Here is a 26,520-nt window from a genome sequence, read left to right on the forward strand (position 1 = left end):
ACAAATAATTAATTATAGCCTTAATTAAACAGCATTTCTTAACGGCTAAATCTTATGTTGCGACGAAAATGTCAATTCCGCTTACTTACTTTTCTGTTCTGCTGAGGCACCAGATAATAGCTGATAGAATATATGGAATGTACGCTCGGATTTTGCTTGTCTTATGGCACGTGACTTTTCTAATAGGTAGGTTTCTATGTTGGCACCAGCAATGTATCCGGAAGCATCGAAATTGATTCTGATGAATTTACCCTACCAAACAAGTATGTCTTTCAACTCAAATATTAGATCCATTTTATAATAAATAATTTGTGAGTTCAAGGTTCACTATGAAGAATGCCTACCAAGTGGGACAATTTAAGGGGTTGAAGCATTAAGCTTCATTCACACCTAAAATATTCAATTGCTTTCCACGAGGCGTGGCAAATTAGAGAATTCGTACACATTTTTTTCGTGCTTCCTCAGTTATCATTAATTTTACTCGAGTAAGTTCCTTCTTGGTTTCGTCGCTAAACCCCAACCTTGACGAATTCGCCGAATCTTTAATGTAGCGGTAACGTTTTCAGGTTTCGAGTCTGCAGAAACCTTTAGTTATTGTACTATATGAATTTTATTTAATAATATTTACTCGGACGCTTGGTTTTTTCAATGATGTATTCAACAAATGATAAAAACAGAATAAATTGTTATTAACAATTTCCTAAAGCGCTTCGAAGCGTCCCTATTTTTTACTTCACGGAAGATGTTCCTCAATTCTGCTGGGTATACAGGAGTAAAATAAAAATTATTTAGTACGACACTAACCTTAAGATTCATTAGACGAAAAAAACAAGAAAAACATTTCAAAACATGTACTGAATAATATTTGGAGCTAAAGAAGCCATATACGAGGTCTACGTTCGTCTAATGAGATTTAACAAACACGAAACCGGCAACCGCCTGGCTCCAGATTCTTGAGATACGATTCAGCACTCAAATTACTTCAAAAGGCGGCAATTTGGTATCATGCAAATGCAGAATGGCGTCTCAAAAATATATCGCCTAATTCGAGACTCTGTGATCACTGATACAACATGGAACGTGTCTCAAGCTGGGAATGTGATCTCCTGTGATAATTATTAGGGTTAGGGGATAATTTCTTAAATTTGAAGGATGCTCTATTTTTATACGAATTTTTAAGACACATCTACAAGTAGTTTAAATACCGACGTTACAAAAATAGCTACTTACGAATCTTGATGAATTGTCATTTTTAATCGTCTTGGCATTTCCGAAGGCTTCCAATATCGGATTAGCTTGAAGAAGTTGTTGCTCTAAACCGCCCTGTAAAACGTCAAAATGTTTTATTTTGCCAGTACTGCCCATTGGCTAAAATTCTGCAAATCTGTTTCTTGCACAAAGAACTGAATTTACAAGAAACAAATTAACAGAATTTGCAAATCTGGTTACTTCACAAACGCAACATTAAAATATACCACCAGTTAGTACACCCCAAAGATGAAAAGACACACATTAAAACCATGAAGATGAAAATCTTGATTGGCGGTTTATAGCGCATGGCATAATGAATTATGACAAAACCACATATCAGTTTAGTTTATTGGCATGAATTCCATTAGCAAAACCTGTTGACTTTACCTTAATCATTATCACACATCTGGGAAAAAATAATTTGTTTTAACGCACAGAATTCATTAAAATTTTAAAGTTCAATGATATTTAAAATGTGACTAATGAACTAGTAATTCTATTATTATGGTGTTAGAATACCATGACATGGCGACTTTTAACTGTTTTGTAAAATAATCGCTTTTGATAGTACTACTATAAAGTTCGTTAACTCTGCTAACATATCATAAGCAATGCGACGAAGATTAGGAGATTTATAGCTTCAACTCCATTGCTCACTGCAACAACTACGTACCGAAAATTCCCTGGATGGGCTCGCCTTTGTTTTTGATTGCATGTAAAAATAAGGGAAACTAGCTTAACTTAAGCATTTCAGAGCGTACTACTAAAATTTTAAGTATCTATACATATTATGAGATGCAACAAGTTTTAGAATTTAAACAAACATTTAACTCTCACAAATATGGTCAGAATTTTGATATTACTATTTATGGCCATTATTTCTGGAGCAAGTTACGCAACACCTTTAACAAGGTAGCACCTTAACTGGACTTCTATAATCAATAATCAATGCTAGAGCAACTATCTTCGTTTTTGAACAATAGCATAAATAAACGAAGCCTTCAAACGGCTTTTATGGTCATTATAGTGGTTCAAAAACCTTGATTAAAACCTATTCTTATACGCCCACGTTGGTGACACCAATGTCGGCTGCAACTGTTGAGCATTTAAGTGCATGGGCTCGTACATTAAAAAACTGTAATGGATTATTTCACTGGCGTGTTAAATGGCAGTTTACAATAGCGTGAAAACGATTTGATATCAATATAGATGAAAGTATATTATCACTTTATTGCTGTTAGTTCTGAAGTAAAGATAGTTTTACGATATAGCTCTACGGAAGCGCAAGTAGCAACACGAAAGTGTTAAGAGATTATTACGTTATAATTTCGATGGTCAATCAAAACCATATCCAAAATTGACCTGCCGAAGGTGCATTTTATTCGAGTTGATGTAAGAGATTCTGTACCATGAGGGACAGGAAAACCTCTATACTTACCTAATGATATTTTTTAATTGATCAACAAACTGAAAAACTATGCAATGGGGTTAGGTTGGATAGAGTATTGGTTGTTAGGTAACATATAACTACATGAAATAATGGAAGGATGCTCAGTGTTAGTGGAAAGTACTAATGTTTTAGTATTAAGTGAATACTCTACAATGTTGTATTAAACTTTTTATGAGGTGTAATGTGGCTTTGAAAAAAATGTGAAATGATCAGGTGATTATAACATAAATTAAACCGGTGATGATTACAGTCTGTACGTAATTTATAAACCGAGATGTATGCTATAGCCGGAATAATAGGTTAACTGGCCGTCCTCCTTTTATCTTTTTTTGCTCATTTTAACTGGGATTTGCCTTTTTTGTCAAAAGTAGTTAAAAGACGACATTAAGAGTGTTCTATTAGAAATGTCAGTGAAAGTTGATCAGACTGCAAGACGAAATAAGTCAAGTAAGTAATTAGGTAATCAAATATGTCTTAGTCGAATAAAGGTTTGGTGGCTTAACACATTTACCTAAAACTTGTGGCATCTTTTTTTATGACCCATCTTAACTAATGGAAGTAAAACGTGTATTGTGTAACTACTTACGATAAGGTCTTTTTGCTGCAAATCCCCAAGGCAACATGCAAATAATAAAAAAACACAATTAAGATTTTGTATATACAGGGCGTAATTTAAAATTAGCAATTAGCTAAAACATTGGAAATTGTCGGAAATTGCACCTGGATTAAATCGACTTGATAAGTTTGTTTTTAATGCATCTAATCTAATAAATCATAATAAATCATTATTTGACACAGCCTGAGCCAAAAATAACATTTGATAACTAAAAAACCAGCCAAGGAATTATTACATATAAGAATTACACTATTAGGTCTACGCATATTTGCAGTTTGAAGTGTCAAGATATAGGCTAAAGAAATTGATTTAAATCATACAACTTGTTATTCTTATATTATATGCCCAAATAAAGAACCGATTTACCAAGAATAAGAAGTAAGATATACATTAAATAATGAAGAAACACTAACTACTATTATAGGGAGAAATCAATAATAAATAGAAACGATGGATCGTGTGTTCAATCCAGATTTACATTTTAATAAGTTGTGAAATAGAAGTGCTCGAAATAAAATTTTATTTGGGTAAAAATTATCAGAAATCGATAATTATTATCACTAATATTGATTAAAAAAATATATATACGTGTGGCTGCAGAAAGAAATTATGGAAAATTAATGTGCCTATAAATATACGTACCGCTCCTGCTCCTTTCGGTGACTTGGAGGCGGCTACATAAGCCAAATACTGGATGACTTTCTTCGTGTTTTCGGTTTTACCAGCTCCTGACTCTCCGGTACATAGAATTGATTGATCTTCGCGTTCTGAAAATTCCAAATGATTAGCAATCAAAATGAAAAAAATTGGACCTATTGAATTTTTTCAGCTCATGAGATAATCGCTTTGGTCGCAGGGATCTGAAGGTTTCACTACTCTACAGAAAATATTTTATGTATGAATGTTTTTTAAATATATATACATATAAGATGACGAAAAAATCCAGTAGAATTTTCAGGAATTTATGCGTTTCCAATATATACATTATAACTTCTTTTGAAGTTACTTTATGATATCCCCTTTTCCTATTCAAACAGATAACGGCGATAGATTGCAGTGTTAACTCACCTTGTAACATAGATCGATAGGCAGTGTCTGTGATGGCAAACACATGAGGTGGCACTTCGTGCCTTTTTATGCCTTTGTACCTCTCCATAATCTTCTCTGTGTAGATTGGTAACTTTTTGTAAGGGTTGACCACCACGCAGAAGAGTCCGGAATACGTCTAGAGATAGATTTATAATAAGTACAAGGCAATATTACAGTGACGCGTTAATTTACGCATTTTTATGGCTAACTCCATAGGGTTCTGCAGCATGAGGAAGCCTATTATTGGAATTTGAAGAACAGCTAACCAAACAACTACATATTAATTTGTTGCAATAAAGTATTTGATCTTTAAATTGAATGGGGTTTCTCACAAAAACCTACAAAAATATCGTAATCCAGGATTATAGTATTTTTTGCATCAATCAAACGTAAACACACGTGTTATTTGATAATTGCATCTATGTAAATATTTACATGCTTACAGTGCTATAGGTTGGAGATAGCAATTTAACCAAGAAATTTAAACCCGTTCGGAAAAGTGTGGGTGAGGTCGACTCTTGGTTTTAATAACATTATTTTGTACTGCTATGGTAAGTACAAAATGCATAGCTGACAACGCAGGTATTTACCGAATAAAATTCGTCGATGAAAAAAACGATTGCAACTTCTAATATTTTGTTTTATTCATTATCAATCACCAGCACAAATTAACACAGATTCGAATGATTATATAACGGTGACAGCACGCTTTCTTCCCTCTTTATGATTTCTCACGGGTTGGCTCTTCATATTAAAGAGTTCTAGATGATAATTATGGCGTTAATATCAAAACAAATCATGAACCTGTACATTCTTAGTGTTAACTAAACAACGAAACGGTTAATGAAGTTAAGTGTAATTCATCAGTTTGGATTTGGATAAAAATAAACAATAACGCTCTCCCGACTTAAACTGAGGGGATATTCACTTTTTCATCATGAAGCATGAGTGTTCATGGTCAATTCAAGTTCATGACATAACATGTTAAACTGATTCACATTATTTTTATCAAATAACTACTCTTTAAACCATATAAAAGTTATTGGTACATTTACAAAACATATATACGTAAGTACCTTACGATACTGGAGGACTATCTCCTAAAGGTCCACCTCGTATTATGTTTTCCATCTCATCAGTCTATCATTAAATATCGGTAGTTAAATTACATCAACTCACGCACAGGAATGTAAAACTAATATTTTCTGGCCACATTCAGTCAGTTCATTTTTTCATATATATGTATATATAACGGCCATCTTGATAACCACATCTTAACCTCTGTGACTTTTTCTGTGGTTAATACTAAAGGTGGATTGGCAACAGAAATGTCAATTAATTAACAGCTTTATATTAATTATGTATTGTTTTCTAACTTTCTATGTAAACACAAGTTTATAACTTAAAAATTTTCTTGTTGCACGGATTCAGATAAAAACGCGTAAAATTTGGTTTTTGTGTTTGAATTTATGGAAAGTGAAAAAAGGATGTCTAAGTGAGCTGAGTCTATGGCCAAAGCTATCTTCCTCCTAAATAAGCTGAAGCCGTCATACTTTTTTGTCCAATTATTTTGATTATTCCGTATTAAATCTTACTAATTCAAAATGTTTAATGTCAATTTTCATAAAATGATGTGGAACCTTATCATTAATATCAAAGTTAATATGTATTTGAAAAAAAAATTATGGGAATCAGATCAGATATACACAACAAAACTTTTGGTAATATCCTCTGTAATAACTACCATGAAGTCATGTGACGGTAAAGACTAATATGGTGTAAACTCGGGTGTAAGTTTATTTAGAAACATAATACAAGGAAATAGAAACTAAAAAGCCAATTGTTAACGACATAATAGGGAAGAATTCGAAGAACAATGGTTTGATCTTAAGAGCAAGTTACTTATCCAACGTTTCTCCTTTCAGATTCGATTTGTTTTAGCTTAATCAGAGAGTCAAGTCCTCCAAAGGATGTTGTTAATGATAAAATTAATAATTATTGTTGGCAAATCAGAAAAGATGATGTATGTGCTACTTCCTTTGAGGAATAAAAAAGATCTTGAACTTAGCTCGTTATTCAATACTCCAATTATCATATAGCATGTATTACCCACTTTCCATCCGCCTAAACATGAAATTAAAAAAACCGACATTGCATTTAAAATGTAACTTTATAAATTAATTCCTCTGAACCATATAAAGAGACGTCTAATTAACAACACTATATTTGCATCTTCACGGTCGCAACGGAAGGTGCGTTGTGCAGTTTGTGGTTTCCCATATAAGGTCGGCGGCCTTCCAAGGTCAATGAATTTCGAGCAAAATTCACCCTTCCTTTGTCCGTCTCAGCGGAAGATTACACGGTGTGTTCACCCAAACAGTTCTTCCGAAACGTCACTACCGTAAAAGTGACATTTCCCAATAATGTATGTTTATAGGGCTTTATCGGCAAACCGGATTCTGTAACACACCTTCGTTAATGGGTTGACTCTTATTTGACACGTAAATATGTGTGTTTTCTGATCAATTAACGACGTTCGTTACAAATAGGTCATAAAGTAATGAAAGAGCACAACGAAGTTGTTGTGGATTGCCTGCCTCTAGGTTTGCGACTTGCGAAAAGCCAACCAGTACTTGCTTAAACAAAATACACACTTAACATTATCTTCTATAGTTCTAAAGGTGAATATGTTAATATTTGGCGATTAAAACAATGAAAAGCTGAGTAATGCAACCGAAAGAAACCTTTACATGACATTGATAATGAAAAAATTTCGCTTAAAACAATTCCAATGGAAAGAGCCTTGATCCATTTTAAACTTTTACATTCAGTTGTAGGTATTTATAGAACGATTCTTTAATTAAATAATTATAGCCAGCTAAAAATAGAACTTTAGGTGAATGTAATAATAGGTATTTTAAATTTTCTTGCCAAATTGGCGGAGAAAAGCGAAAACTCCACGCTGACATGCCCAGCAAAAACGTAAAACCTTTATGAAATCAGCTACCTAATACGGAACGACATTTGCTCAATCGTATGTTATGATGTTAATTTCACAATTGCGAAAAATAATTTGGAGTTCGATTATAATTGAACGCACATAACCTACATACAAATCTAATTTTGTGAAACCATTGGACGGCATACAAAACTGGACTAATAAAGCGCACCGTTTTTGGTCATGGTTATTCGAAAAATCATAATAAATCTACTTCCAGTCCCGCAGGCGACAGACATATTGACATATGGAGAATGGACCCCAACGAAATCTGCGTGAAACTTAAATCGCGACCGAGCTGTGTTTTTGCGCAATATACCACACATGAAAGCCTTATCTGGCCCTATATATGGCATTAGAGTCTACTCTTATACACAATCTGAACTAAAGGTAAACAAACATATCCTTAGTAGGGAAAATCGACTTAAACTGAACGCTGGTAATTGTGCGTTATCCAACATCGACAACTTTAATTGTATATTTGACATGTTCTCTGAGATTTATTCATAATGCTGAGGATAGAAAGATGTGAGTATGCCTACTTTGTAGGTAGTGTTTAGTAGTAAAGAGTAATGAGAATTAACACAGAGCGCAATTAAGCAACAAAGATAGTTTTAAAAACTCAAGTAGGTGGTGAAATATCAAAGGCATGTCTTAGATAAATTCATCTTTCATTTGTTGTCACTCAGATATTTGATGGTGAATAGCAACTGGCTTAATCAACGTCCTACGCTTACGGTTCACCATAAACTTCATGGTTCTACATAATTTCAAATCCCAAGGAGGTTGCTTTTTTTGAAATTTTGAGTCTAAAATCGCCTTTGGCTAGGACCAAAAAACACGTAATTTTCGTTACTGTACCGTTACCACCATTGTTTCCGAAATGAATATGTTTCATTAGGCAAAATACATAATACAAAGATATTCTGCTGTACCTGCAGACAGCCCAGATAAACGATAACGAGACTTGAAGTTTAGTTTCCAGTAGTTAAAGATCCATTAAGGACATTACGGTTAATCTCTATTGGTGATATGGCACTATTTCTTTGTTAGGCGTGTCCAATTAAAATACTTCATGATCGGCCTGCTAAAATAGTGTATTGGCATTTATGGACCTAGAACTTAAAATTGGCGATCTCAATTATGAAAATCTGAAAGCTATAGCGTTGTAATCGAATTTAAAAATACAAAAATATATAGGGTTTTTCATTAAAAAAATTATATGTTTGATATATCACACGTTTTGGGACGATACTGTATACTTACTAATATTTTCCGACTGTGCATCTCTAAAAACTAAATAATTTTTGTGGAAAAAGTTTTTCTCTATTTCTAATAGTTTTTAAGTTATTTACCGTCCATACACTAATGGGCCACTCTGTACATACCATGCAATACATGTTTTGAACATTTCAAAAATGAAATTTGCTTGCTTTGGAGTTACCGCTGGTTTTTCAATATCCTACATCTTCTACGATCGTCATACAGAACAGCATAACTAGAATTAGTAGATTTTGTTTGACCATTTCTGCTGTTGGGCATCCTTCGAAACTGGCCATTCCAAATAATTCTTCATAAAAACTTAGTGCATGGCGTAAGCGCGCACAAAATTTACTAGTCTATCATCATAGGAATATTAAACATTTAAAAATGGCACGTAAATATGAATTTTATAATTGTGTTGAAACAGAGTCACCCAACTGTAACTGAGTATAGGGCATTGATCTGTGTCATGTTTCATCATTTTCATCACCTTCAGGAATTTTTTTGTACATTACAGCGTAATTTCACAACATGTTCAATATAGGGTTTCCAGAAATGACGTTGAATTATTTTGGGAGGTGATTCAGAAAATTAAAATAGTAAAAAAGTTCTTATAAACATACCGCAAAAATAGCTTTTTAAAGGGGCTAGAACCCCTTAAAGAGGGAACTCTGAAGGTGTTTTTTCGCAACATTTTCGAAAGGGTTTGCGTTAAAAATATGAAATTCGATATACTTTAATAAGTTGGAATGAGAATATTTTTTGCATTAATAATTGCAGATTTTATATCATCGTCATATATAGGGGATCTCCTACGTAAATGTTGCCCGGACTTTTTTGTTTGTGATATTTCTTACTTTTTGAAATCAAATTACTGAATTGCAAATATTTTTAAGTAAAAAAAGATCCTCCTATTTCATTTTATTAGAATAGACCGTTTTTCAGAAAAATGGGCGTTTATGAACTGATGCATAATTACATAGATATCGAAATGCATCTTAATAAACATAGTAGGCATCTTTGTAATAGAAATATTTTTTTATTAGCCAGCAATAACAATACTGTTGAGTTATGGACACTAAAGCTATTAAAGTCGGCAAAAACTCAATCAATATTATAACTAAGATAAAGCTTTAGATTTATTATATTTAGGTTTAAAATGGAGGATAGACACTATTTATGAGATTTAAGGTGATGTTGACGGGTTTAATGTCCCCTTAGTGGGGTCGTATGTTTTACATATAGGGATGATAGAAAATGGTATAGTAGTGCGTCTTGGGCTTGCTTTCCGAGTGGTCTTAGCAGATGATAGACCATATAAAACTATATAATCGTGTTATTTTCTAAAGCCGACATCTTACAAAGACTAATATTATTAAGGATTTATCACTTATTTATAACAAATATTGAAAATGGCCTCCGTTCATCTCAATGCATCCTCTAATTCCTTTCTTCATAAATTTCGATGTCCATGTAATCTTGCATCGATTCATAGAAGTCCATTTTTACTTAAAAATATTTGTGATTCAATAATTTGATTTCGAAAATTAAGAAATGTCGCAAACAAAAACTTAGGGCAACATTTACATAGGAAACTCCCTGTATGTAATGCCTCTGATTAAAAACTGCAATTATTAACATAAAAAAAGTTTTTCCCTTCCAATTATTAAAGTATACTGAATTTCATAATTTTAGCGTGAATCATGTTGAAAATATTGCGAAAAAACCATTTTCAAAGTTTCCATTTTAAGAGGTACTAGCCTCTTTAAGAAGCATTTTTTGGGCATGTTAATAAGAACTCTTTTTATTATTTTAATCTCTAGATCACCTCCAAAAATATTTCAATGTTATTTCCGGATACGCTATATTTAGTGAATTCCAGTAATTACCGATTACAAGAAATTTTTTATTTCATATTCTTCACATATTCTCAACATTCTCTACATAATCTTGAGATTCGATAGGGATCAGAATCTGAGAGTGGGTGTCTAATGGTCATCACAAGTATTTCAGATATGGCAACAATTATGTACTCTTAAATAAGAAATTTTCCTATGATCATCACATTGTCGGCACATGATGTTTTCCGAACGTCCTTTGAGTTTATAGTGAACGTGATAATATTCTTTTTACTTTTATATCAACAATGCATTGAGATCTTTATGGATAAGATTCCAAATTATAAAGTGCATATTGGTACAATTAGAAATTGCAGCCGATTAAGAAGAATCTGAGTGGAGACGAGGGTAAATTTACCCCTTATGCTGATCTCAGTTTTTATGACCGTTTTTCTGGTAAATCTACGCACATGAGTATTGTGCTATTCGCCCATAGTGAAGCTGCAACAAATAGTTATCGATAAATTCATTGCCTCATTGATTAGCTTGTTTGGGGATAGATTTTATGGCCAATAAAATGATTTTTATTATTCGAACGGAATTTGTTTGATTGGTTTCAAAGTCTCCGCCTAATTCCAAAGTCTCCATTCAAATCACGCCTTTAATTTAAGACAAGCCGCCGCTAATTGCATGGCATTTTCTTTCATATGGTAGTTCAACCATTTAATTTATAGTTTCACAACATGGATGAGATTACATAAAGTGGCTCCTGGCCCGAAACTTGCAAGAAGTCTTCAGTATGATGTGATACCGTACTGACTCACCTTCATAGTGAGCCGCCGTACTTTTTATGTGCATATTACGTGTCTCTTTAATTTAATAGGGGACCGCCTGGAGGCGCGCTGTTCTCCATATATGGAAAGTGCCGGTCAGCAGGCCAGGGCCTTCCTGTCACATTGTGGGCCAGGGCTTTCCTGTCACATTGTCTCTCGATTATGTTGCGGATTCTACATGGTATAAGGGGCCTAAGAATCGAGCTTTGTGCAAAACAACGCGTTGGACATTGTAGAGTTGTTGCACAAAGAATCCCAGTCTAACTTGCAGGAATTAATTATTTAATACAAATATGTTTAAACAAACTTCATTGACCTACTGATCCTTGAAAGACCTAATAAACGATAATTTAAACTAGATAATCAAACATGTTATGTTAATGTTCGTTCATTCTATTAAGCTTAATATTGATTGTCACCAAACAATTTAGCTCTGCTTCGAATTAAAAAGAATATAATTGATTATTGACATTGCGGCAAGTATACTTCTTACAAGCCGCTGCATAAAGGGGGTCATTGGTGTCAACAAGATTCTAAACAGTCGGTTTTCGCAGACATCAAAGCGATTTGCGTAAGAGATTCATGGCATAATGGAATGCACCTATTTATTCTATGATTAGCGCGACATCTAATTGGTGCAACTGAGTTTGAAGGTATGTGCTTGATGCGGCTCTCCAAGACAGAGAAAAGTTGCTGGGACTGTGGGTGAGGAGGAGAAAGGAAGATAACTTCAACGTAGTTCCAATGTTTCAACGCAATCATTTATATTCATTCATTGAGCAGTAACTACTCCATAAATTCAACTTATTGGTCTACCTAGAATAACTCTTACTCGCCATTAAAGCTAAAACAAGTAAATAAAAACTGTATTTATTGAACATAAAACCTTAAAGCAGAAGAAGGGCGGGCGACTGTGAACTGCAATGATTTCACCAATCGGATGTTATCTAATCATTATATCGACTTTTTGCCACACACAGTACCGATCTCGTTAGTTTAACCGTCACGTTCGTAAAAATTCCAGTTTGTTTAAGTCTCAGCTCGTCGAGTGTAAAGTGTGAATGCTTATAGAGTAAACATATGTCCTACAATTTCCTTTTGTGTCTTTGAAACGAGTTGATGCAATGTCGAACGAAATGCAATTAATCTTTGTAGGCTCCAAAAAGAGAATGGTCCATTTGTCACGGTGCATATAATTTTCACTTTATATGGGCAGAAATCTTGTACCACGATTCAATCAATCATTACCGTCAACACAGATTTCAATTTATCTGACGCATTAGTTAATTTAGCCTCACGAGGGGTATAAAGTCGATCACCACAGTGGGGTGGTCGACAGTGGGGTTACACTCATTTCCGTGCCTTCTAACAGTTCTTCAGTCTACAAAAGAGTCTTATTGTTAAACTTTGGCATTACGTGCGTATTGCTTTTGCAATATCAAAGAAATATGTTCCCAGATAAGATGAACAAAGATTTTTCCATGAGTGCACAGTATCCGTAAAGCATAGGGAGGAAGCTTCTGTTATAAGTACTGGGTTAAAAGCTGAAATATAAAAAATATTGAAAAAATGTCACACATTTCTATGCAAAATTACCCTTTTTGACCAGCAAAATGATTGACACACCCCAGGATTCTTAATTAAAAATTACTTTTGGGCCCCTCCGGCAAGTCATTAGTGACTAACACTAAATGGATTCAACTAAAGGGTTTCTCTTTAAATTTCTCCAATGACTCATTCACCTTCTCATGTGTGGTTTTAAGAGGTAAAAGATATAATTCCTGCACAATTCGACGTTTTGTATAGCAGTAAACTAGTTTTTGTCCTCGTAAGAAATTAAACACCCGAGAACACGCTTCATAAACCACAAAGCCACTGTAAGTAATAGACTCCTGAGAAGTTGAGTTATTATTACGAAATTCCTTCAATCATATTTGCTTGGTATAATATATAAATAATAACCCTTACAGCATACATATTTTGTAGCATAAATACATTAGGACCTAAACAACCTGATCGAAGGCCTACATATGGTCTCTCTTAATCAGTTAATTACTAAGTGGGCTTGCAGCATTTGATCTATACCGAATGGTGATTATTATCACATTATACGCGCATAATTGCAAGAAAATAAATTACCAAGCAACAATAGACATAAATATTGCAAATTAGCAGTAGCGCAGTCTCCGCACAACACATAACAAGACTTATTCGTAAATGAGCTTCACCCACGACATCATAATTAACAATGACAAGAACCTCACCCTGGAAAGAAAATGCGCACATACATGGACACTAGTAAAGATTTATTTAGTATTGAATTTTGCAGGAAACAGAGGCGTGTCCTAACAGTCAAATAGGCCAAAATAATTTTTAAATTGGTGACATTCCATTTAAATTGCAAGGATTTGTTTGCCCATTACTGAGCCTCCTGAACAATCGGAATTTCTTAATGAGAACTGATTGAGTTGACACAACCTTAAGTTAAGTAAGACTGAAGCTTACTAATTGCTAATTCTAGTTCATATAAAAATATTGCTACACACCAATGACTTGATCGACAGAGCAATAAATTAATAACCAGTTAAGTGGGCTAACAGTGTTTAATGCGTAAGTCACAACATTACCATGCACACACTGTTGAAAGTAAATAACATTTTATAAGTAGTATTAGGAAATAGAATAAGAAAATACAATTCAGAGGTTACACATTTTCATCTCGAAGCTTCAGCCTGTTTAGGGTGCTTCGAATTTCGGGCCCATACAAATTTAAGAAAATCTAAAGGAACTATTTCGAATTAAATTCAAAGATACATATGTTTAAACTTTTAGTTTGATTTTTCGCTATTTAAATTTTTTGAAAATATATTTGGTGCTCTTGATTCGTTCTTAAAGCTTTTAAGCCCAAAAAAACATTGCAAAATCATCCCAGTTATTGTTTCTTTTAGATAGTCGTATTTAGGCATTTAAATTTATTCATTTTCTAGAGAGGTTTTTTTCTGTTTCTTCTAACTTAACGTCTGACATTTTCGGAAATGTGATTAGTAGCGTTAACTTAGCAGAAAATAGAATTAAACGAATAGAAATTATTACGAAATCCGCAAAATTTCTTTAAATAAAATAACAATTTTTTGTTTCATATCTGCAATGCACCTGCAAAGCTAAGACCTGCTGTGATTAGCTGAATGAGACTGAGAATCATGATCTATTTGATTTCCTTCTTATAAAAAGTGTGTGGACTATTGACGCATAAATTTTAGCAGAATTTTTATGGGCTGCAAACAATAGTCAATGCTACCAAAGAGAGAAAAAAAGAAGACTTTTACTTGATATTCAAGTCCTGCTTTCGGTGGGACCGAAAAGGAAGTCGGACCTATAAAAAGAGTAATAATAGGATTAATATAAGGGACTTCATAAAAATTGCTTAAACCAAGGTGTGTGTGGTTCACGTTTAATGCTTTCCATTTGAAATTAAAGGCAGATGTCAATACAATTGCTGTAATAACATACAAAGGGGCGATATTCTACGGTGTTTTAAATAAATTATTTCACCTGCTCGCAAACATTCTTGAAAACTGAACGTTAGTACTATAGTTGATCGATTAAGGTATGGATTCTCACATATGTGCATATTCCATGTTATGTACCACCTGTGATATGGAAAATGAAAAATTGCATCTTCGAATTTATATTTTAAAGAAATGACAGTCGTTTGAAAGCTCTATATAACATTCATACCTATTCACTCATATTTGGGTTGTGCCAAGTATTATGTGTCTACAGGGTGTCTCAAAATTAAGGCACCATACTTAAACAGCGTAAATTACGTCCAAAAATAACACCAAAACCTTATATAAACATATATCGACAAACGCTTTTTTAACAATCTATGGCTCTTTAAAGACAACTCTGATGATGGTTATTTTGATATATTTCCAAAACGGTGCAAGATAACTTTATGAAATTTGGTATGATTTTATACCTTTTAAATCTTAATTGACTGATGTGGCTGAATGGAAAATATTTCGTCAGAGGCGTGCCGCACGGGGGGCGTCGGAGTTAAAAAATGCTACATTTTTTTTATGTGCCCGGTTTTTTAGCTGCTGATGCAAAATTATGAAACCACATATGTGCCCAGAAAAAAAGGTACTCTTGGTTCACATTGATAGAACGTTCCATTTTCGAATAAAATTAATTTGAACATTACATTGCATGACAAATATAAATGATGCTTAAAACGATAATTTTTAACCATATCAAAACTATTAAACAATAATAAAAAAAACAACGAGAAATTTAAATGACACATTTTTAGAGTAAGTTTTCAAATAAGTTACCATTCAAAAAAGAAAATCCGTTTCAAATTCTTCGTGCCCCCCAGAGCATAAAAATACGATCTAGACTGTATATCCAACAAAACGGTAACGTATTTGAAAACTTACTCTAAAAATGTGTCATTTAAATTTCCTTGTTGTTTTTTTTATTATTGTTTAATAGTTTTGATATGGTTAAAAATTATCGTTTTAAGCATCATTTGTATTTGTCATGCAATGTAATGTTCAAATTAATTTTATTGGAAAATGGAGCGTTCTATCAATGTGAACCAAGAGTACCTTTTTTTCTGGACACATATGTGGTTTCATAATTTTGTATCAGCAGTTAAAAAACCGGGCACATAAAAAAACGTAGCATTTTTTAACTCTGACACCCCCCGTGCGGCACGCCTCTAACGAAATATTTTCCATTCAGCCACATCAGTCAATTAAGGTTTAAAAGGTATAAAATCATACCAAATTTCATAAAGTTATCTTGCACCGTTTTGGAAATATGTCAAAATAACCATCATCAGAGTTATGTCTTTAAAGAGCGATAGGATCGTTAAAAAGCGTTTTTCGATATATGTTTATATAAGGTTTTGATGTTATTTTTGGAGGTAATTTACGCTGTTTAAGTATGGTGCCTTAACTTCAGGACACCCTGTATATTAAGGTATAAATTTGCAAAGATAAATAGAAATGTTTGTTTCATGGAAACAATTTTGTTGTTATCTGCTATCAAACAATAAAATTCGATTGTTATCTGAATGTGCTGCAGTAATTTAAAGGCGTATTAATTATTTTTTTACATTTTGCTACAATTTTACTTTGCCAAATAATGGCATTTCATGGACTAAACCGGAAATTTTCTAAATAAGAAAAGTCTATAGAAACTCATGAAATATATGTTGATATTTTAATGGAAATTTATACTGCGTGACAAAGAAAGGTAAACACCCATTAAAGATAATTTTATTTCGATAATTTTTTTTGTACGTGTTCAGTACCACATACTTATTCAATGATTACATTTTCAGCAAGATCAGAGAAAGAACTTCTTTTTTTTTTCAATAGTGTGTTGAGCATCCACGGTTCCTTATACACTCATTGATACGCCTGGGCTCGGATCTAATAAGATTGTCAATGTCTTCTTGAGGTATCTCATTCCTCCAGGCAATCTGAACTTCATGAGTAAGGGCTGCTAAAGTCTGTAGAGGGTGCTGTAAATTCAACAGTCTGCGGCCAATCATGTCCCAGACATGTTCAATAGGAGACAGATCCGGCGATCGAGGTGGCCAGGGTAAACGGTTGATTTGATGTTGATCCATGAACGTTATTGTTTGCCTAGCAACATGAAGTCTAGCATTGTCTTGCTGGAAAATAGCGTTCGAGATAGTTCGAAAATATGGAATCACATATGGCTCCAACACTTTTTGGATATAGCGTTGGGCAGACATGTTGCCTCTAATGAAAACTAGGGGTGACCTGCTACCATATGCGATAGCACCCCATACCATAACGCCTACAGTACGATGGACATGACGCTCTCTGTCAAATTGTGGATCTCGCCTTTCACCCCGTCGCCTTCTCACCCTTGCCCGTCTGTCGTTCATCCCCAGACAGAAGCGAGATTCATCACTAAAGATCACCTCAGTCCATTCTTGGTCCCACTGAATCCTCTCTCTACACCATTGTAAGCGGTTAGATCGATGTTCGCGAGTGAGAGGCAGCACCCAATGCGGACGATAGGACAAAAGGCCAAAACTTCGTATTCGGCGATATACTGTACGCATACCAACCCTATTCCCATGTTCTTCAAACCACTGATTTGCAATAGCTCGACTGCTGCTAAATCGGTCTCTAAGAGCCAAAAGTCGCAATCGACGATCTTCGTGTTCTGTGGTTCCTCTGAGTCGCCCAGTGCCTCTGGCTCTGTGCCCACGGCCTTCCTGAGTCCACGCCTGGTAATACCGCACTATGGTTCCTAAGGGTCCGTTAGTTCTTCTAGACACTTCTCTGACCGACAGACCTGCTTCGCGCAACCCAACAATCCGCCCCCTCTCAAAGTCACTAAGCTCTAAGGATCTGTTCAATTCTACGCACTCTAGGCATAATGAGTAAAAATTATGACCGATTGCAACACACTTCACAAAAGTTGCGATGCAAATGTGAACAAAAATGTTTAAACAACATTTTATTTTTTTAAGGAACGACCCATGGAAACTAAAAAAAAAATGAACAGATAAACTTGAAATTTTGATCATTTCTTTCTTTTTTTAAGATAAGTCAACATGCAAAAAATTATCAAAATAAAATGGTTTTTAATGGGTGTTTACCTTTCTTTGTCACGTAGTATATTTGGTAATATAATATTTCAATTGTTATAATATTCAAGCGTAAGTGGCTAATTTTAACAAAATCTTCAACAACACAGATAAGCCATTCTTAATTAGAAAAATAATTTGGAAAAGTAATCAGACCGGTAAGTTGGATTCATACCTCGGAAATGACTCATCACCCATATTATTCTCATCCTTATCCGGGCCATTATCTTTGAAACATTCTTGAAACGACTGAACCTCAGGTCAGACTAAATAAAAATGGTAAAACCAGAAATATGAGTAATGGTCTCGACCGAGAACATATTTTCATATTTGCTTTGGGTTTCTAAGACGTATATATGGTACGTGTGTCACTCAATTGAATTACTGATAAAATGTCTGGAAATTGGGAAAGAAAATTGCTAATCAAATTGTACATTGTAAGTGATTCCAGGTGACTATTCAAATGAATTTTATATTAGTGCATGGACATATTGGGGTAAAAGTATGTCATATGTACTGTGACGCATCTACGTGCTGATTAAGAAAACATTTTTTTTGACTTTAAACAAAGGCTGCTAATGTTTTCGCTGATAGTATTATTCCATACGTTGCTGAATCATATTTTACAGTTGGTAATGTGTAATCCAGAACAACTTCGATGCTTATTTCCCCTTTAATACTTGCACAACTAACTACATGTTCATTTCTAACAACGTAAACTCAAGTAAGAAAAATAAACCTGATCAATTGAAATCGATTATCGTTATTGCATTTTAAATAATTTAATGCTAGATCAATAAATTAGGTCTTTGCCAGATGTCAGTTGGTGTACACTGATAATGATAAACATATGCTAAGACCTACGAGTTAGTAAACTGATAATAAATAACGTTGATGAGGCAATTACGAATTACTTATGGGTTTGGAATTGGGAACTTAGGTTGAATATCTTTCATTGTTTCAATGTCTATTCTCTATTCCTTATGAGAACTACAAGAATTTTTACAGTCAAACAAAATTGAACTAATTGATATGTCGAACAATTTTCAATTATAAACTTCCGTTGGATATTATGGATAATGAAATAGGTACAAATAATAATTGAAACTCTGCCAAGAAACATAAGAATAAATTCGTTTTCAGTGAAGTTAAAAGCGCGCTCTAAAAATACGCAATGAAACAAGCAATACTTTTATTTTCAGAAGCTCAGACGACAACCTGTTAAAAACTTTAACCAAAAGTCAAATTTTGGGAAAAGAAATTTAGAAAGGGTAAATTTGATTAGGGTCCAGAAATCCAAAACATTTCGAATTTTCCTCTTTTTAAAAGTTGATACATCAAATCTGACAAGTTTAACTTCCATCTACTTTGATCTATTGACACTAAATCCTACCAAAACGCTATACTGGCAAACGTTATATAAGACCATCAGTGCAATATCTAATTAGTTCAGCACAGTGATTTATTGCCACTATCAGCAAATTCTGATAAGTAACAGTTTTACGTCGGTAATAGACTGGATAATATAGATCAATAATAACGTGATAAGTGTATCAGGTCAAAAACCCTCCCCCTAATGCATTATCCATAAATTTACATTAATATCGTCAAAGCTTAATTGCGTCACAAGCTTTAATAAAACCAGTACGAACAATAACTTTATGCAACCCACCATCTGCATCTGACATTCTGCCTAATGTACCAACCTAGCTATTATTCTCCCCGTATGATTCCTTTTATGAAAAGATTTATAGCGACAATATCAAATTGTCTACGATGCCTTAAATGCGAAAGTTTCTAATTATTCTAAATTGCCAAGAAACCTACGCTGAAACTTGAGTATTATCGAGTTCCATAGTCAACCATTATTATATCCAAAGAACGTTATCTGATAGGAAAATTCTTGTGGCTTAAAGTTAAACACGTATTAATGTCTCGAAACATAAAATCGGCCAATCAATTAGGAAAAATCATTTAAGTGGCTAAGTGGCAAAACATAGCAATTGAAGGTTGCATAACAAAGAGCAAGCGGTGGCATGTTAATAGAAATTTTTTTTTTTTTTAAATACTGCAAACAAACCCGAAACCGATCAAGATACGCATATCTTCGATAAATAAATAATTCGCCAATAACAACATGTCGGTATTTCAAGACGAAAAAATTGCTTGCGCAATCCTGACAGCGGACACTGGCCTTCGTAAGATTGACACAGTTTTTATTATTGACTCACAATTAGTGTACGAGAGCCCATATGGCCAAAATAATGAGGTAAGGTATAAGGAACATCCACAAAAACATGTTCTCTGGATTCACTTTAGGATGTGATGGATTAAGAAATTACTTAGAAATATGCTTTCATAACAAACCTGTTATTTCTATTTTCTTCTTTATCTAACGGGAATTAGGGAGTATGATGCAGTTGCGTTAATAAACATTTTTAGTGAAATGAAAACAATGTGGAAAAGCTTTAAACAACTTTGATGAATCCTTGGATGAACTTCTATCTACTCAATGTCTATAAAACTAGATAATTGTTAATAAAACTTGATACGTGAAGGCCAAGGCAAGATTCACAGCAAAACACTATGCATTAAAACCGAAAAATAAAATTTCGAAAAATTAAAATATCACTGCCTAAAACTATCTACAGTGTGTCCAAGAAACACTAATATAATTTAATACCACTAGATCAAACACAGCTATAACATGCTTTATATGAACCGTAATTTTAGTGCGGTTACATTGCGGCTTCTCATAAATAAAATGCAGAACTCTCGGTAAAATTAGGCTTTTGACGTACTCTTCAAAGTATGGAAAAAATCAATGGATAGAACTCGAAGTGCAACTGTCAATCTAAATTAAACTCTCGATTAAAATTATCCAATGAAATCTTTGGTATACAGAATATTGATGAATAACGTTGAATTCCAAAATGAAGCCACATGAGTCGAACAAGGAAGTTACGTCCCATGGTAAGTCCATTTAGTCACTACTTTAAATATGTGTACACAACCACTTGGTTTGGTAACCGCTATTTGATTAATCAAACAAATATAAAATAATTTGTTAATATTTAATTTTAAATATCTAGTTGAATCTAGAGTCTAAATATTTATTTTGGAGAATTAATGAATGTGCGCCTCGTGCACGATTGCGGTTTCATTAAGAGCAGTATTAATACGAATGATTTAATGATAATTGGAAGAATTGGGTATTTAATTTCCTATGTGTTTTATATTCTCTCCTTCGGTGCCAAATTAATCAAATAATTGAATTGACAGTAACGATCAGGCAGTCTAGTCTTCGTGGAAACAGCAACGAACCAATGACGAGTATGAAGTCAATGCATTAATTTGACCTTTACTGGAATAATTTAGGTTAAAATCGAGGGTAAAATAGTCAAAATTTGCCAATGGTCGTCTGTAGGATCGGTACCTATAAGATCCCCCACAAGGTCATAGAATTAATAGATCTAACGAAATGTAAATAAGACCTTGGAGAAGAAAGATTATTCATATTATCACAAAAGCTTAAAGTATTGATGACTAACTGCTTGCTAAGACTATTATATAGATCCCGTTATAAATCACAAACTAACGAAATGGTATTTTCTCCGCCTTAATTAAGGGCGTAAGTGATTATCTTTAGTTAGAGCATTATGTCTTACATTACATGAAATACGTTCTGAGGATGTTTTACCCCGTGTTCAAGTTTAAAGTTCACAAAAAATTCTCGGTCTATGGAGTTAACAAGTATATCAATACTTGGATATCAAAACTTAAAACAAATAATAAAAATGATTAACCCCTACTCTGTGGCTAACACATAATATTCTGGAAGTACTAAACATGCTTCTAAATGGGGTGCTAAAGTAATTAATCGTATGTATAAAATATCCAGCCCGACGAAACTGAAATTAATAACAACTACTCGGGCATATCTGCGGCAGATAATTTTCTTGTGTAAAATTCCTCACATTCCTTTGGCGGACAGATTAATTATTATTTATTTTAAACAGAATAGCCAAACGCTGCGCCTGAACGAGATTTCAGTGTGTACTACGCAAGACCGACTGTGCAAGAGTGGACACTACTTCTTGGTTCCATTACGTGTTCCCACCTCAAGTTACGTTTACAGTCGTCTAAAGGTCAATCTCATGTAGACAATACTTTACCTATGTGATAACTCCTTCACTTTCAAATATTTACCTTATACTACTTCATTTTTTTAAGTGTTGGTGACCTCACTAATTTATGTTGTTGACTTGGTTGGGTCGGGCCCATAATACTCTTGGAGGTATCATGTACATATACTGCCGACGTTAAAAATGGAAGATCCATTTTTATCTGTTCTAGTCGGAAGACCTTTCACTGTTCAATTAAAATGTTGAATTCCAACTTACAGAGGTACCAATTATGTAGTTGATTCCTATTATCGTGCATTATGATGAGATAACAATTAATTTATAATTGTCCTGAGGATGGCCTCATAGAGATCGAAACGTCAGCAATTAATACATATACAAGACACCTCTTAGAGTATTACTGGCCTGACCCGATCAAGTGAACAGCAATACTACTTCATTTCTGAAGCCTGTTAATGAAATAAATAGCAAGTTCACCTAGCCATTAGTGTCCTAGTTGGGCGCTAATGGCATCTCGCCAAGAGCTTTAAGGGCTTCTAGGAATGCCAATAAACTATAACAATTAGTATAGGAGTCTAGACTTGGCAAAAGTGGAGGAGTTTATATCCGAACAGCCATTTGGAAATAAATATGAGGGGATTTTTATATGATGACTTCGTACGGAGGCGAATTATATTTAATTACATAAATGCCGTCAGTGGGCGGCTAATCGTACCTAATATAATGAAAATTAATTAACTACATTTGAACTGAATTGTTTGAACTAAAAGTGCACATCTTGAGAATACTGCACCTTCATAATGTGTGCAACACGCAAATATAGAGGGCACAGACTAAAACATTTTTGGTCCAGCCTGCCCGCAAAACACGTACCGGGGCGAACAGTCAGTGACCTTTGAATTACTGCTTAAAGAATGCTTATTGATCCACACAAAATAATTTACCTATAGAATTTCTTTTAAAATATATACCTGGGCCTTGCCTTTAAGCCGAGTTTTAAGCTCGTTTACTACTGAGATTGCGATATTTAAGTGACCTTTTCTAATGATTTTCTTTATGTATTCGAAATTGTATTTTGTTATTGGTTAAATTGTATTACAAGAAATTGAAGTACTTTTCGCCAACGTTTTAACAGAGTTATCATTGTAATTCTGCACATTTTAATTTTTATAATTGTTTTTCCTAAGTTCTCAATACGGCGAGATTTGTCAGGAAAACGTTAACAAGGGCTGTCATCTGAACCCTTAGTAAAGGGTTAATTTTAGTCCTAGCTTTAATTGAGAATAATGTGCGATTCCCCCGCAACGAACCTGCTTGTGTATGAGGCCGTAGTTGACAAAAAGTAAAGTGAACAATCAACCTCAAACCCATATAACAAAGTAGCTTTTATAATGTTAATTAAGCAGGTATTAACCAATCCAAAGGATTTCCTCATGTAAATGCACACATTTCCATATAGTATTTTGTCTGATGACCTACGTCAATTATGGTCGATTTTATGGTTGGCTTTGAAATAGGCAGTTACATCCGTTACTATGACTCAGTCGAGGTCCTTATCAAGGTCTCCTTAGTAAAATAATAACTTAAAAAAACTATTGATGAACAGTTACATGTTGTTTCTCATAGTTAAACTAAGAAATTTCTCCAGAAAATGAATAAATAGTGATTTATCCCGGTGTTTGTCGATACCTAATTATTTTAAGTACAAGTTTAAAGTGCACGTTTGAGTTTAGGTAATTAAGCAGTACTCATTGGATCGGAGGATTTTCAAGAAAGTCACAGCATGATGGCATCAGTTTACTTTTCACAAATCTCTTAATAAATTTTATACAATTGGCTGTTTAAACATTTTCAGCCAAGTATCAAGATAAAATCATCGAGATAAAGTCCTCAATACCTCTCTTATCATTTCTTATCTGAACAAGTTCTTTCATTAATTTGTTTTTGAATTTTCTATGACTATTTCAGAATAAAAGCAAAGGTGCAGAGTTTCAGATAACTCAAATATACAGTTTAAAATATGTAGCTATATTTGTATTCAATATCCTTTACTGATTAGGTCGTCCATAAAATCATCCTCGCATTCCTCACCTCACAGATAAAGTTTATATTTAGGCTCTGATTTGGGCTTATATAGGTACTTATCTAAATACCTAATAGGAACATTTCGTTCGATTTTTCCTTTAAGGAAGATAGAGTAATAATTGTAGTTTAGATATTACTGAAAATCCGAATTATTCATTAAAAGAAAAACTAAAAAATATGTTAGCTGTCCTAGAAAAGATCAATTACTAAAATCCATAGGATCATACTTTCCCAGAATTAGGCATTCTATTACCTTACCAAATTTTTTTTGCAATAAATACTTAGGTATACCTTATGCCACTGAGTATTTCTTCTTCAAATAATATTTATTAAGTTTCTTATGAACAATCAGAGAGTGCCAACAAATGATTAAATGGATAGAGAGATTGAATTTGACAAATTGAGTTACAACGAGAATTTAACAAATTGGCAAACTCAATAAACATTATTAGAAATGTAACAAATTGATGATTTCATAACATCATAGGGGAATCATGTGTTAAATTTTTAACCTAACTCTATCAAATTCTGTTACTGTCATCTTCGATATTAATACAGACAAAAACATAAGAAAAAACATTTGGTTTCTATAGCATTGCCAAGTTTTTTCCATTTCATGCCCCACTCTTCTTTTCATTGCAACTTTAGTTAAGATTAGCACCATGATTAACAGTTCATTAATAATCTGACCATTAACTAATGAGCTGGATATTAGATAATATTGAAATGTAAAATCTTGGTACAGGATGGTTTAAATTGAAAAGATCAAAAGGAAGATGTAGAAAATAAAAGCCTCAATGCGCAGCTATGTGTCCTTTATTGACTACCCTGTGATTGTTCTGCTGCTTTGACTATTTCCAAAATTTTTCCAAATTCAAACTAAAGACTATAGCTAATTAGTGACATATGAGATGGCCTACAAAGTAGTTTGTGGGTACCAAGAATAGGATACCTCATGCTGCTAAAGAATAAGTACTTAGTCCCTTATCACATTGTCAAAATGTGAATGTGATGAAGTTGCAGTTTTTTCTCGTTAAACTAAATTCAGAGTAATGAAGAAAAGGGAACTTACATAAATGAGTCCTGAATAGTACCGATCCTTGAGGTTGTGGAGCACACAGGCCTCATTCAAACAAGTCAATTCAGCCATATCCTCAACTTTATCGAATTTGGGAGGATTCATCTTTTGAATATCATCTCTGACCACTGTGGTCCTTTTCCCCGTATCCAGAAGCTCTACCTCGACTTCATCGCCCTTCTCGCCCTTTATGGAGGCTGCCACGAAACCCTGATTTTCATGAGGCACCCACACCAGCCTCTTCTGGGTCCATTCGGCCTGCGTTGCGGGATCATTGTAGTTATTCCTATCCACACACAAATATTTCAATTCGGGATCGTAACGATCCTTGGCATCCGTGTCGGCCATGGCTCAACGAAACAAAAAAATATCACTTTTCTCAATCAAGTAGTCCCAGGTTCGGAAACTTTGCGTCACCTACGTCGATAAATACTCATTGGTGTCACTATGGCTAACATTTAATTGCGAAAAAACGGGAAATGTTCGATTTTTTCGCTATTTTATGGTATAAAAATCTGTGCAGTCGATCGCGAACCGGTTTATTTCTTGTCGAATGTTGTTCTCGCTTTTCGGCTCGCGGTCTGTGAAATGTCAGTAATCGGTAAATCGGAGTTATTAACCGTCGTTCGGCCGCGCCCGTCTGTTTTTACCGACTGAGCGCATGTCAAGAACACGTTGCCAAACTTCTCTGGTATCGAGCGGTTAAAAGCTCTGATGCGACACGTGCATGTGGCATATGGACTTGACTTATCTGTGATTTCCCGTTCTACTAAACTCACATATACAGGATGCTTTCTTAACATGCGACTCAAATTTAAAGGAATATTCCTGGGTCATAATTTAAAAAATAGTTCCTGTTATGATATTGACATACACATCTTTAAAAAAAAATCTTTAACACTCACATTGACGTCACGTACGCCCGAAGAGCTTTGACAGTGACGCACTCTGATTCCCCTGCAATAAAACTTGTTACAGCACACGTGCGGTAAAGTACTGCTTTCTGTCCACAAATGCCTTGATAAAGCTACTTTACTGCACGCTCGTGCGAGAACGTTATACCGCAGCAAACGTAAAATTAAGTGGCACGTGTGACGATCACACATTTTTGCGGGTAGTATCAAACTGTAGCATTGACATGCAGATAGTCGTACTATATTATAGATGACCATGAAATGCTACACGTTTCCTATGAATGTGACGTAAGGGCGTGAGCAGCAGGCGAGTGCAGGAA

The 26,520-nt window shown here is 34.2% G+C and overlaps 1 protein-coding gene across 7 annotated transcripts in view; it reads right to left on the reverse strand.

Annotated features, from left to right (window-relative positions):
- Window positions 1–25,889, reverse strand: part of zip (myosin heavy chain 10) — a 33,879-nt gene extending 7,990 nt beyond the window's left edge. For 3 of the 7 annotated variants that reach the window (XM_066402256.1, XM_066402254.1, XM_066402257.1), the window contains exons 1-7: window positions 25,281–25,889; window positions 4,386–4,542; window positions 3,960–4,084; window positions 3,288–3,302; window positions 1,925–1,948; window positions 1,231–1,323; window positions 90–252 (exon numbers count right to left, since the gene is read on the reverse strand). In XM_066402256.1, the coding sequence (XP_066258353.1) occupies window positions 90–252; window positions 1,231–1,323; window positions 1,925–1,948; window positions 3,288–3,302; window positions 3,960–4,084; window positions 4,386–4,542; window positions 25,281–25,634 (931 nt within the window). In that variant the 5' untranslated portion in view covers window positions 25,635–25,889. The remainder of the gene's footprint in view (window positions 1–89; window positions 253–1,230; window positions 1,324–1,924; window positions 1,949–3,287; window positions 3,303–3,959; window positions 4,085–4,385; window positions 4,543–25,280) is intronic. The other 4 variants (XM_066402253.1, XM_066402258.1, XM_066402252.1 and 1 more) reach the window with 3 other exon arrangements.
- Between the last annotated feature and the right edge of the window lie 631 nt (window positions 25,890–26,520).

The sequence above is a fragment of the Euwallacea similis genome, chromosome 25, assembly GCF_039881205.1.
Source record: "Euwallacea similis isolate ESF13 chromosome 25, ESF131.1, whole genome shotgun sequence".
NCBI classification, from domain to species: Eukaryota; Metazoa; Arthropoda; class Insecta; order Coleoptera; family Curculionidae; genus Euwallacea; species Euwallacea similis.